We start from the raw sequence: 13912 nt of genomic DNA on the forward strand, positions 1-13912 counted from the left end.
CTAGCTCTTTTATAATGTCAAAGAAAAATCTATTAAATGAGAAAATGTCAAACGAGTGTTCACATTCTGTTTTTCATTTTGTTTGAGAGCTGTTTAACTTTACTTATTAAATGTTGTAGGGGAAAAAGTCCCTCACAAGCAATTGGGAGAAACTGAACCATTGACCCCATCCAAAATATGCAAGCGAAAGCCTTTGGGGTTTCTCCCCACATGCATAACAGGGCTGTACTTTTCTAAAACAAACAAGTCAGTCTATAAGAGCAATTGGCAAATACGATTATATGACGTACATGAAATCCCTTTGAGGTCTTCTCTTTTTCCATCCTGCAGCAACATCCGCTTCCATTATAGCATTGGGCAGATTTTAGTGTTACATCAGTGTCTAAAATGCAGGAGCCGATCAATTATCACAATCCCCATTGCATCTAGTGAATATTAAAAGTGACCATCATGATGATAATCCATAGTTAATGATTTTATTTCTGTATTTGTGTGTGGAATTGAGATATTCTCCTGTTTAGGGGCTTCCCAAAGGCATTGGGTTGGTCAGTATGGAAAACATGAACTGACTAGGCCTTCATTCTAATCCAGCAGGGCTCTTCTTATGCTACAATGATAAGTAATCACTTATTGTCTACTATCACTGAAGTTTTGGCTTTTACTGGGACTTCTATTGGATCACAGAAAACGTCGTAGGTTCTTTGGTGCTATTATTCTTTCTGCTGAAAAATCAAGTTAAAGTAGACTTTGTGTGTGTGTGGGCACACAAAGGCCAGATGTGTTTCAACATGAAGTATTCATTAGTGGCCAAAAATATGACCAGATAATATCTTAGGCTTCAGAAGGAAAAGAATTCTAGAATTGGGAGAAACCTCATCCGTAGACAGGATGTTTGATTCCTTTCAACTTCTCTTTCTAGTTTATATTGTTACCATAAATATTATTTCAAGAACATCAAAAAGCCTTAGTAGGGTATACAGCTGTTGTTGTTGTTTCTTTTACCTTAACTCTATCTTTCAGCAGCTTATATTCTATTAAGGACATGCTTTAATGTTAAGTTTTGTGCTATTCTCCTTCCCCCAGTAACATAGATAGGGACGTGTGATGGGATAGTGAGCTGCTTGTGCGTAAAAACTTGATCCCTCTGGGGTTTGGCTGGTCATCCAAACCGAGGCACTAACGGAGCCCCCAAAGCATGACTCCGTCAGTCGCTGGTAGAATCTGACAGTGGGCGTCTACGGAATTTACGCCAACATAAAAGCTGTTTGACGGACATGCGCCTTCGTGACTCTCTGCGTGACAGTTTCCGGCGAAGGGTGGGAGTTCCTAACGGGGTTCTGGTTACCTCTTCGCTATTCTCACTAGAAGTATCCCAGAGCCTCCCCTCCGCTGTGACTCCTGCACTCCCCCTGCTGGTTCCTTCCTCTGCTGCAGATTCTCTCCTATTCTCCTGGAGCCTGTCCACCACCTGTCCCTCCGATGGCAGTTCCCTGACATCCACCTCCCCCCCAGGGCCCCCTTCACCCCCTCCCGCCTCCTCTCCCACTGGCGGTGAGGGCGGAAAGCCCCTGAAGGAACTCTCCTCGTCGTCCGAGGATTCAAACACTTCTAGCCACGGCGTACCGTCTCTCTCCCCGTCTTCCTCTTCTTCGTCGGAGTCGGCTTCCTCACCCACCCCTGACTCTGGGAACCCTTCAAACTCTCCTTCCTCATCGGTGGTCCCAAAGTGTTCCCTTCTAAATCGTGCCACGGGTTGCGGTTTTCTTGGGAAACGCTGATGAAATGTTTCTATTAAGACCTCGTCATTGACTACCTCTGCTGGTACCCAAGTGTTTTCCGACTCTACTTCCCCCTCCCATTCTACCAGATATTCCACCTGATTCCCCTTCCACCTGGAATCAATGATTCCTGCCACGTTCATGTCGCGCTCTCTCTCTTCTATCACGGGCGTTTGGGTGGCCTCTCTCTCACGCTCCCCCCACTCACGTCCCTCTCGGTACGGCGACAGTAATGACCTATGAAATACTGGGTGTAATTTCATGTGACTGGGCAGCCTGAGTTTGAATGCTACTGGGTTGACCTGCTGTATGACCTCAAAGGGTCCCAATCTTTTGGGTCTCAATTTCTTACTCCCGCCCTTGAACGGTAGTCCTTGGGTGGATAACCACACCCGGTCTCCCACCCTTATAGTTTCACCTTCCCTCCTATTTCTGTCTGCTTGCTTCTTATATTCTTCCTTGGCTTTCTCTAAGTTAAGTTGAAGCTGACGGTGGATCGCTTCCATCTCTTCAAAAAAATATTCTGCCGCCGGCACGCTCCACCTCCCCCCTCCCTCTCCTGGGAATGCCCGGGGGTGACACCCATAATTTGCCAGAAAGGGACTCATCCCTGTGGACACGTTCTCCGCGTTGTTGTAGGCAAATTCTGCTAGAGGTAACTTATCCACCCAATCATTTTCTCTGTCCTTTACATAACACCTCAGGTATTGTTGTAAAATCCCGTTTGCCCTTTCCGCTTGCCCATTTGTTTCTGGGTGCCGGGCAGTTGAGAAATTGAGTTCTACGTGCAGTAAGCTCATAAGTTTCCTCCAGAACCTGGAAGTAAATTGTTTCCCTCTGTCGCTCAAAACCCTCAAGGGGGCGCCATGCAACCTAAAAATATGTTCTACAAACAACTTGGCGGTTTCCTCCGCTGTGACCGCATGTGAACAAGCTATAAAATGACACATCTTGGTTAATAGATCTACCACCACCATGACAGCTGTTTTGCCTTTGGATTTTGGCAGGTCCGTCATAAAATCTATGGATACTGCCTCCCATGGCCTTTCTGGCGTGGGTAAGGGTTGTAATAGCCCCGCTGGCGCCACCCTCTCTCCTTTCGCTCGCTGGCACCTGTCGCAACCCCTGACATATTCCCGTACGTCCTCCCTCACCTTGGGCCACCAAAACTCCCTGGTAACCAACCACATGGTTTTGTGCTGTCCAAAATGTCCCGCTGTGGGGCTGTCATGCAACTGCTTGAGTACTCTGCCCCTCAGTTCCCCATCGGGTATGTACAGTGCCCCTTTGTAATACAATGCCCCGTTCTTTTCTTCAAACCCCCCTGGGTTCTCCTCTGTCCTCCTGAGCTCTCTGAGTTTCTCTTGGGCGTATTCATCGTTCTCAGTACCCTCTATCAGTTCCCTCTGCCCCACCAATGCCGCCCCACACACCCAGCGGTCTTCAGGGATTACATGCCTTGCCTCAGGCGCTCCCTCCCCCTCTAAGTACTCAGGTTTCCTGGAAAGAGCGTCCGCCCTCACGTTCTCGGAGCCGGGCACGTAACGAATCTCAAAGTGGAATTTGGAGAACTCCTGGGCCCATCGCACTTGTCTCTGGTTCAGCACTCGGGCTGTTCTCCAGTATTCCAGATTTTTGTGGTCAGTTCGGACTTGAACCTTGTGCTGCGCCCCAATCAGCAAGTGCCGCCATTTCCGGAATGCTTCATGAATGGCGAGCAGTTCTCGGTCGTATACTGTGTAGTTCCTCTCGGATTTGTTCAACTTCCGCGAGAAGAATGCACACGGTCTCCATTCAGACGTATCTTTTCCCGGCTGGAGAAGAACGGCCCCCACCGCTCGGTCTGACGCGTCAGTCTCCACTCTCATTGGTTGTTGTAGATCCACGTGCAAAAGTTGCTCTTCCGACGCAAACGCCTGCTTTAAACGTTCGAACGCCCGCTGCGCTTCTTCCGTCCAAACAAATTTCTTTTTGCTACTAAGACAATCCGTGATGGGCGCTGTTAAATGGGCAAAGTTTTTGATGAACTTCCTATAGAAGTTTCCGAAGCCCAGGAACCTTTGCACGTCCTTCTTGGTCTTTGGTGTTTTCCATTCCAGTACCGCTTGAACCTTGCTGGGATCCATGGCCAATCCCTTGTCAGACAACCGGTACCCCAGGAATTCCACCTCCCTGGTATGAAACTGACACTTCTCCAGTTTCACCCACAGCCGGTTTTCTCGCAGCTTGCTCAGTACCTCTCTTACATCTCGCACATGCTGCTCCTCATTCTCTGAGTACACCAGGACGTCATCTAAGAACGCTACGCAGTTCTTGTAGAGCAGTGGCCCCAGGACGTGATTCATGAATGATTGAAAGCAGGCGGAGCCCGCTTGTAATCCGAAAGGCATAACCCGGTACTCAAAAGCCCCCAAGGGGGTGAACATAGTGGTCTTCCACTCATCCCCCTTTCTCACACGTATCAAGTTATATGCCCCCCTAAGGTCCAGCTTGGTAAAAATTTTCCCTTTTCTCACCCGTGTTAGAATGTCATCAATTCTAGGCATAGGGAAAGTCACTGGTTCTGACACTGCATTTAGGGCCCTGAAATCACATACAAGCCTGGGCTTGCCCGTGTTTTTTTTGTCCACAAAGAACACTGGGCTGCCCCCCACCGCTCGTGACTCTCTGATGAAACCTCGCTTGAGGTTCTTGTCAATGAACTCCCTTAACTCCTGCATCTCACTGTCTGACATTGCATACAGCTTGCCCACTGGCAATTGTGCTCCTGGGAGTAAGTTAATTTGACAGTCAAAGGGTCTGTGCGGGGGCAGTTTATCTGCTTCTTTTTCGCTGAATACGTCAATCAAGTCAGCGTATTGTGGTGGCACCCTCCCCTTGTCCATCACTTCCATCCCTGCTAGAGTGGCCCTGGCCCCTGCCTGAGCCTCTCCCTCCTTGCAGTGTTCTAGGCAATGTGCTGATCCAAAGGAAACCACTCTCTGATGCCAGCCTACTAGCGGATTGTGTAGTGCCAGCCAGCTCATTCCCAAGATAATAGGAGCTCCTCCCAAGGTGGCTACGTTAAACGCTATCAGTTCTGTGTGTCTTGCCACCCTCATTATCATTGGTACAGTTTGTTGGTTCACTTCTCCTCCCAACAGCTCCCTCCCATCAATCGTGGTAACCTGCAAAGGCTTACTTAATGGGATAGTCTGTATCTGGTGTTCAGCTGCAAACTCCTTACTCATGAAATTACATGAGCTACCTGAATCCAATAGCGCTTTTATCTTCAGTGGGTGTCCGTTTGCCAGTTCCAGCAACACCTCTATCACAAGCGCTGGTCTTGGAGGTTCCGGCGTGGGCACATTCACTACTCCCTGGCCTGGCTGCTGTGCCCTGATGTTGGCAACCAGGCGTTGGCTTTTACTTGCTCCGTGATTTCTTCTTCCTCCTTCCCCCCAACAGTTCCCGCCATCCCTTGCCATTCCTTCCTTTGCGGACAGACTCTGGCAAAGTGACCTGGCTGTTGGCAGAGATAGCATCTCTTGCCGCTCTTTCCCTCCTTCTTCCGCCCTTCACTGGTGTTTGAAACTGCGCGCGCGTGCGCTGTTCCAAGTTCCATCGGCTCTGCTGGCGGGAAAGGCTGCTCCGGAATCTCTGGAATGCGGAAGTCCTTCCAACGTTCCCCCTTTCCTTCCCGCTTTTCCATAGCTCTAGCCTCCTGGCGTGCTCCTATGGACAGCGCTGATTTAGTCAGCTGATCCATAGACTCCGCCCTAGGCACCCGGGAAAGTTCATCTTTCACTGCCGGAGAGAGACCTTCTTCAAACAGCATTTGAATAGGTTCACTAGCAAGGTCCCACCCTAGTCTATGAATCAGCATGGTGAACTCAGTCCAGTACTCACGTACAGATCGGCTCCCCTGTTTACACGCCATTAACTGTCTGCGCACCACCCCCTGCTCGATCTCGCTGGAAAACATCAAGTCCATGGCGCGAAAAAACTTCATAGTGTCCTTTAAGATTTCATTATTGGCTGCCATCAGGGGCCGAACCCAGTCCTTCGCCCCTCCCTCTAGATGGCCAATCACGTATGCCACTCTAGAGTTCTCATCGGGGAAGTCATCAAACAGTAGATTGAGAGCATATTGCATCTCTGTCCTAAAGGCTTGATAGTTCCTGGGATCCCCCCCAAATTTCTGCACCAATCCAGGCACCCATCTGGCAAGTGGGGTGGTTTTCCCTTTATCCGCATCTTGAGCCCTCCTCTCCTCGAGCCTCGCCGTTTGCAGCGCCAGCTGGACCTCCAACGCCCTGTACCTTTCTTCCAGGCTTGGACCTGCTCCAGCTCCGGCTCCTGCTCCTCCGGTTCCGGCTGGTTCGCTCATGATGCCCTCTGCTTGCACAAGCTGCTTTCAAAGACTGTCAGATTGCTGTGATGGGATAGTGAGCTGCTTGTGCGTAAAAACTTGATCCCTCTGGGGTTTGGCTGGTCATCCAAACCGAGGCACTAACGGAGCCCCCAAAGCATGACTCTGTCAGTCGCTGGTAGAATCTGACAGTGGGCGTCTACGGAATTTACGCCAACATAAAAGCTGTTTGACGGACATGCGCCTTCGTGACTCTCTGCGTGACAGTTTCCGGCGAAGGGTGGGAGTTCCTAACGGGGTTCTGGTTACCTCTTCGCTATTCTCACTAGAAGTATCCCAGAGCCTCCCCTCCGCTGTGACTCCTGCACTCCCCCTGCTGGTTCCTTCCTCTGCTGCAGATTCTCTCCTATTCTCCTGGAGCCTGTCCACCACCTGTCCCTCCGATGGCAGTTCCCTGACAGGACGCATACATGATTCTTCTTCTGCCCCACCTTGTGTGATACCAGCTGCTGGGCAGGCCTGTTGTTGGAGTCAAAGCACTTTCAAAGTTGGCAAAATGCCCTGGTTGGTGCTGGAATAGACAAACCTTCCTTTCATTTAAATAGCTGAAGGTATATGTGGAATCATCTTTTTCCAGACAGTGTGAGCTCCTCTGGTCTATAGTAAAATGGCTTCCCTGATCTAGAGTGCCTAATACAATTCCTTCAATGCAGCTGTTTGTAGACTGTCTTGTTGTAACTTCCAATTACTTCCGTGCTTTCAAAACTGACGCATTATTGGTGGTGATAGTGCTCTGTTTCTTTATAATGTATGGCCAGAATTGAAGCTTTTTTTTATTTAATTACCTCAAGTGTGCATTTCACTGTAGACTTTATACAGAAGCAGACCTACAGCACAGAACTTCAGTGCTAGGATATTGTCACTGAATTAGGAACCGAATGGACTTTATCTCCTGACCATCCATTGGACTTTAATTTCTCTTGATACGTTCTGTTTGCATGATGTGTTGGTCTATGGAATTACACTTCATGAGAATTGTATGTTGAATTGTGTTTGAAATATAAATTACATAGTCAAAAACAGCCTGTTACGTTGTGTGTGTTGTTACCAGGGTATTGTCACCTGCACAGGAAACTGTCTTTCCATATTTTAGCCTCACACCATTTACAGTTTTCCTGCTGTAAACTAAAAGTGTCTGGGACGTAAAATATCCCAAGAAATCACTTGATTCCTATACTTGCTTCCCCGTCCCTCACAGCCAACATAACCTGTTATCCCCCCCCCAAAAAAAAGTGACCAGGAAAGCAGATTGAAATAATCATACAAAGTTTTCTTTTTGAAATAAAGAAGAAAAAAAGTGCTCAGGCAACAAAATATCCCAAGAACTCTATTAATGTTTGCCACGGGGTGCTTTGTTGTTGTTCCAGCTAGTGGAAAATACTGGAGTAAAAATGGACCATGATGTTTTTCACATGAAAAAATGATCCAAGGAAACAGACTTAAGTGGTCATCTTCAGTCACCACACATATGGCTTTGTTTTGGGACACTTACTAACCCGAGATAAGTAGCAATTTGATTTGGGATAGCGACATGTGTAACCGAAGTGTTGTGCAACTTGGTTTGTTTAGATTCATTATTACTGGGGACTTGGGGTGGGGGTGGACCTGCTCTGCAGCAGGCCAGTCTTCTTGGTTCACTGACAGATCCTTCTGCCCTTTTCTACAGCCAAAAAAAGTTCCCGGGGTGGATTAGAAATCACTACCGCCTCTGCTCTCAGGTCTACAATCTAAAAAGGCAATGTAAAAGAGAAACCCATTTAGGAGGGAGTCAGAAATAAGCAAACTCTGGTACAAATTCTTAGTTACAAGTTCTTCTAATGACCAACTAAGGTGGAAAAATTCAAAGAGAGGAGGATCCTTGTTGTGCCAGTGGGTGGCCCCGAATGCCTTGTTTTCTTTCTCTTTGTTTCTCCTTCATTGTTGACCTTGGCTATTAATTGTTTGTGCAAAATGCTTCTTTTCTTCAAGGCTCCCTATCACTGTCCCTGATCATATATTCCTGGTTCTGCGGATATGGCCGCAGGGTGGTGTTGTCCGTGTTCTTAGCTGAGGCTTATATGTTGCTGATAATGTGCTGTGACTGACTGCTAAAATTACTTGGAATTGTGTCGTCCTGTGTAACTTTTGAGGGCAGAGCTTTGAGCCAATAATTTGGTTTCCCCCACTTTTGTAGGCAAAATTTATTATGCAGGTGCAGAAAATGGCACTGAAGACAGACCAAAGGATAGGATTCTGAATGAGCTCCATTCCTTCCCCCATCATGTCCCAAATGGCCCTGCTTATTCCCCCTTGCACTGGTGCTGCTCCTGCAGTTCTATATTTCAGGGATAGGCTTGCTTTGTTAATATTTTGCTGACGCTTTAAACTAAGCCGTCGTGTGGTTCGGGCAGTTGTCATCTCAGATGAAAGATGTCAATTGAGAGCAAACCTCAGCAATGAAGTATAAAATTAAATCATTTTGCTTTTCGATAAATCTTCAGATGTTAGGCAGGATTTGCTCTCTAGGTTCTGCTTATTTGCTAGATGGAAGAATTTACAAAGAAGACCAACAACTGCAACTCTCCTTGCCAACTCTGAAAGAAATAAAGGCAAACCAAGCTGCTACAATAAAGGCTCTCATCCTGTTCTCCCTGCGTGCTACTGCTTCTGACTGAGGCTGCCTAAGTGATGCTGGCTCTTTTCCAACTCATTTATTCCCCAATGTTGTGTTTTCCACTTTGGCTCAACTTTCCTTAGCACTCAAATGCCAGCTTAACTCTGATCCACTAACATAATAAATACTGTACAGTGGTTGAAGTGGAAAGGTCCTGACCTCCTGGAGGAATACACCCCTCTGCCTTTGTTGTGTATGTATGTTGGTGAGTGTGGGGTCTTTAATTAACTAGGCCGGTGTTTGCCGGTAGCATACTTGGCCTAAAATTATAGGGTTCTAGGAATCTGTTTGGCTGTAGTTGCCCACAAATAATGGATTAAGGCCTTTAGCAGAGAACATGTTGATGGCAGTGAAACCCTTGTTTTCATGTTTTCATCCATTTTCAGTGACCCAGATGTTGTTGTTGTTGTTATTATTATTACTTCTACTACTAGTCAGAAGGCCAACAGTTTGAATCCGTGTGATGGGGTGAGCTCCCATTCTGTCCCATCTTCTGTCAACCAGTGTACCAGTGTACTAGTGCATGTAGATAAATAGGTACCGCTGTGATGGGAAGGTAAACAGCATTTCTGTGTCCTCTGGCACTCGTCACAGTCTTCCATAAATAAATAGGTACCGCTGTGGCGGGAAGGTAAACGGCATTTCTGCATGCTCTGGCACTCGTCACGGTTCTCCATGCGCCAGTAGTGGCTTAGTCATGCTGGCCACATGACCCGGAAAGCTGTCTGTGGACAAAGGCCGGCTCCCTTGGCCTGAGGTGAGATGAGCGCCACACCCCATAGTTGCCTTTGACTGGACTTAACTGTCCAGGGGTCCTTCACCTTTTTACCTTACCTTACTAGTAGTATTTATAATCTGCCCTTTTTGACCAAAGGTCCAAGGGAAGAAATATACAAACAAAAAATTAAACAGTAAGATTAAAACTGCAGGGAGGGAATTAACAAATTCAGTGAGAAATAAATGCAATAGCAGTAATAGAAATACAGATGCCCAGTTCACCTTCCTATTCCCCCAAAGCCTGGGCAAAAATGTTGAAATCTGAATCAATGTGTCTAAGTCTCATCCATCTCTCAGTGCCTCCAGGTATCTTCTGTTTAGTTTATAGGTCTTAACTTTTAGCCTCTGTTAATGATGGGAGAGATCCCCCAGACTTGAGTTGACTTTGTTTTGCTTACGCCAAGCTATTTACTAAACAATTTAGGAAACAGGCTGACTTGATTCAGGCCAGTCTGAACCAGATCAGATCCCATTGTCTCCGTGATCTAGGGATGCAGTGGGGTCTGATTCTAAATTCTAAAATGCTGGGGGGGGGGGGAGTGTCAATAAGTGTTGAAAATCCAATGTAGTATATGGGCATAAGGCTTGCTTTTCATTTTGAAATACCATTTTCTCAGATCCATGCATACAAGGAAAGTTGTACGTATTTTCCAATGGAGATCATCTCACAAGTTATTCCTACTTCTGTTTCTACGTGTCTCTGACTTGCAGTCAGGAAAGCTGCAGAAGGAGTTTGGATGCTTGAACTGTTCTTTTGGCATGCAGTTTTAAATGAAATCAATCTGACAGCTCCTTGGGGTTTGACTGTAGTGTGGACAGAGCAACTCTGCTGAACGTTTGGCTTTGACTTGCTAATGTGGCAACTTACAAATTATTCTCTCCTGCACTTTTCTCTCTCACCCCTTCTTGGTCAAGTTTTTCACTACCAAATGCAATTATAGCAAAAGGACACATCCCATCAATTGTAGGCTATTTTTGGCGCAGCATGTTCAGTTGCACCTTATGACAAGTGCACAGCACTGATTTCCCTCCCCCCTCCCCAGAAGCATAGATGTGCTTGTGCGTTATGGTTTCTCACTGTTTTGGAAGTTCAGATATTATCTGACAGAAGAACTTTTAGTTCATATGATGTTATTTTTTGCTTTAGAATAAAAGGACATTGGGAGAAGATGATCACTTAAGAAGGATAGAAGAAGACAGATTACATCTTCATGATCAACTGAGAAGCCTGCAAAATGAACAGGAATCCATCCTGTCTATGATAGGAAGTGAAATTGATGCAGCTTGTGAAGTCCTCGCAAGGGATTCAGTGGAGAAATTCACAGTAACTATGAGTTTTCAGTTGGCCTTAGATTTTAATCTTGTTAATTACATGGACATAACATTTTATTCATGGCTGCTTGTTAAACTTACTCTTGATGTAGATGTTTTATGAAACAGAAGATTAGGAGTTGCACTTGATAATCTTCTGCCTTAAAAAAAATGCAATTGCTATTTTAGAAATATGTCTCAATAATTCATTTGTATCTAACTTGTTGGCCGATACCATCTGCTTTATTCAGCCTAGCTCATGCAAACGGTAGAGGAGGTAGTAAAATTTAAGACTGCAGGTCAAGGATTGCATGGTTGAATGAAAAAACCCTTTACATATAAAGCTGGTACATCAAAGAAAAGCTTAGGCTGACAAGAATTCTTCCTGACATCTAATTTTCTGTATACAGGAAGCTTAATGTGTAGTTGAACATTTGCTCATGTGATCTTCCCATCTATACTATAAACCAATACAGCCCTGGAACAGTTTTACTATCTTATCTGCTGTGTGTGTAAGCCGTGCCATTAAGAGAAGTGCACGTTTTAGGTTATTATTGCTATTGTTTCTCCAAGGTCCCAGGGCATTTTACAGCAATTCAGAACACAAAATGTTTCAAAAGAATAGGGTGGGACCAAATGCACATAGAAAAACATAGTTTGCTGCTCTTACATTAGTCACCTCACTGTTTTCCTTTCTAAATTATATTTGTATATTGAAACAGGGTCCAATAGCCCTAGCTCATTCGTGCTGTGTGTGATTTCCTTTTTGTGTCAAGCAGTTTGTGCTCTTAAGAAAGATGATGCCTACCAGCGCTAGACACACATAATGTAGCCATGCTGCTTTAGTGGATCATGAAGTGGATGCTAGTCATACTTCAGACTAGACCCATTTAAATTAATTGATGTGAAAAATAGGTTCAATAATTTCAGTGGGCTACTTTGAGTGGAACTTAAAGGTAAAGGTAAAGGGACCGCTGACCATTAGGTCCAGTCGTGACCGACTCTGGGGTTGCGGTGCTCACCTCGCTTTACTGGCTGAGGGAGCTGGCGTACAGCTTCCGGGTCATGTGGCCAGCATGACTAAGCTGCTTCTGGCGAACCAGAGCAGCGCACGGAAACGCCGTTTACCTTCCTGCCAGAGCGGTACCTATTTATCTACTTGAACTTTGACGTGCTTTCGAACTGCTAGGTTGGCAGGAGCTGGGACCGAGCAACGGGAACTCATCCCGTCGCAGGAATTCGAACCGCCAACCTTCTGATTGGCAAGTCCTAGGCTCTGTGGTTTAACCCACAGTGCCACCTGCGTTTGAGTGGAACTTACTTGAGCGCAAATCATCAAATTTTATATTTAATGACTATTAAAAAACCAAAATAAGCATGCACACAAACCAAAAGTATACCAGTTTTTTTTATTCTTATTACACATGCACTGGGTACAATCCCTCCCTTTCTGAAGCATGTCAGGGAAACCTCATAAAAACCTATTTATAGCAGCATGTGATTAACTTTTTCTTAACCCTTTCAGGGGTAGTTTAAAAGCTGCCCTTTCTATTTTATTTTTTTACATAATTTGAAATATTATTCATCAGGGGAACAAAAGTGACAAATCTAATCAACAACAACAAGATGGTATCACCACCATCACAATGACAATAACAAATTGCTACAAAGACATGCACAGACAAGCAATAAAAATAATTATATTGTTACAAGCGGTTAAATTGAGGTTTCTGTTGTTACAGTTTTTGTGTAAAATAAATAAATAAATAAATAAATAATCTCTCTCTCTCGCCTGCCTTTCCTCAGGTTGCAAAAAAAGTCTCTCTATCTGGGAGATGTCCTACTATACCCAACAATTAGGCATGCTACAGAAATAAGTTGCTCAGACCTATTGAAGAAATATTTAGACTAAAATTGGTATTTTAATTGGCATTTTTACCTAGCCTTGTGTATTAATGTACCAGTGTTTGTTCATTTTGTTCATTTTCAAATATGATTTAGGCAATATCACTTACACCTGGGGTACAGAATGACCCTCATCGATGGCTGGCAGAAACAAAGGTAAATACTGTTTTTAACAATTAGCCTATGATTTAGCTACATTTCCTAATCCCTAATGTGTTTAGGCGTTGTATTGGCTTTAAAGACCAAACCAATGACTGGTAGCTTCTGCTATTGCTTTTCCCTTTGGTAACTTTGTAAGCAACTTTTATCATGTATCTTTTAATCGTCTTAAATTTCGCACGAGCTGAAAGACTTTTTTTGCTGCTTCATGAGACAAGACCTATCCCTGTAGTATATTAGGGTCACAGTGAGGGGAGGAAAGTTGACCGTCTGACTTGGGCGAAATTGCATTTGTTTGCTAGCAAGATTGCCTGAAGTTATTGATGGGCTAGTTTGTAATGCACATGGGCCAGGAGTGAATATTGCCATAAATACTGGAGATAAGAGTTTGAATTGGAGGACAATGGCTGTAGAGGAAACCGAGTCACTATTCAGATTGTTGATGCTGAAACCCTAGGCGCAAGCATCAAGAAGACCTTTCAGAGGACATGTAGTAATTGATTCATAAATCTGCCTTTTGAATGCTTTTTAGTTATTAGAAGGTGAGTCTTGAAATGAAGGGGCCTTTGGAAATACCGTTTGCACCCCAAAACCAAACAGCCTTAATAATTGGTTTGCAAGAAATATGGCTTTACTCACTTGCTCTTTCATCGCCTGAGTTCCTTGCATTTACAGATGAACACTCTAAAGAGCTCAAAGGCATTGACTGCTGTGGTGTGAGCCCCACATGCACAGTAAAGCTTCTGAGGCCCCGTTTACTGAAGCAGCTCCCTGTAGCCTCTTAGAAACTGCTCCTAAATCTCAAGGAAATTGGGGTGCTACCTCCCATTAAGCATGAGGAGCTGCATCTGGTTGGGAATGGGGGTTGAGCAAAACCAGTGAATTTGAGGAAGCACTTCTTCAAAGTATTCTTTAGAT

The 13912-nt window shown here is 45.2% G+C and overlaps 1 protein-coding gene across 7 annotated transcripts in view; it reads left to right on the top strand.

Moving 5' to 3' along the window:
• Positions 1–13912, top strand: part of CEP128 (centrosomal protein 128) — a 187994-nt gene that overhangs the window by 66176 nt on the left and 107906 nt on the right. For all 7 annotated transcript variants that reach the window (XR_014562471.1, XM_083732094.1, XM_083732095.1 and 4 more), the window contains 2 exons: positions 10767–10943; positions 12932–12991. Coding sequence is in view for 6 of the 7 variants with exons in the window: in XM_083732094.1 (XP_083588220.1) it covers positions 10767–10943; positions 12932–12991 (237 nt within the window). In the remaining variant the exon portion in view is untranslated. The remainder of the gene's footprint in view (positions 1–10766; positions 10944–12931; positions 12992–13912) is intronic.

The sequence above is a fragment of the Podarcis gaigeae genome (assembly GCF_964106915.1).
Source record: "Podarcis gaigeae genome assembly, chromosome: 1".
Classification (NCBI taxonomy): domain Eukaryota; kingdom Metazoa; phylum Chordata; class Lepidosauria; order Squamata; family Lacertidae; genus Podarcis; species Podarcis gaigeae.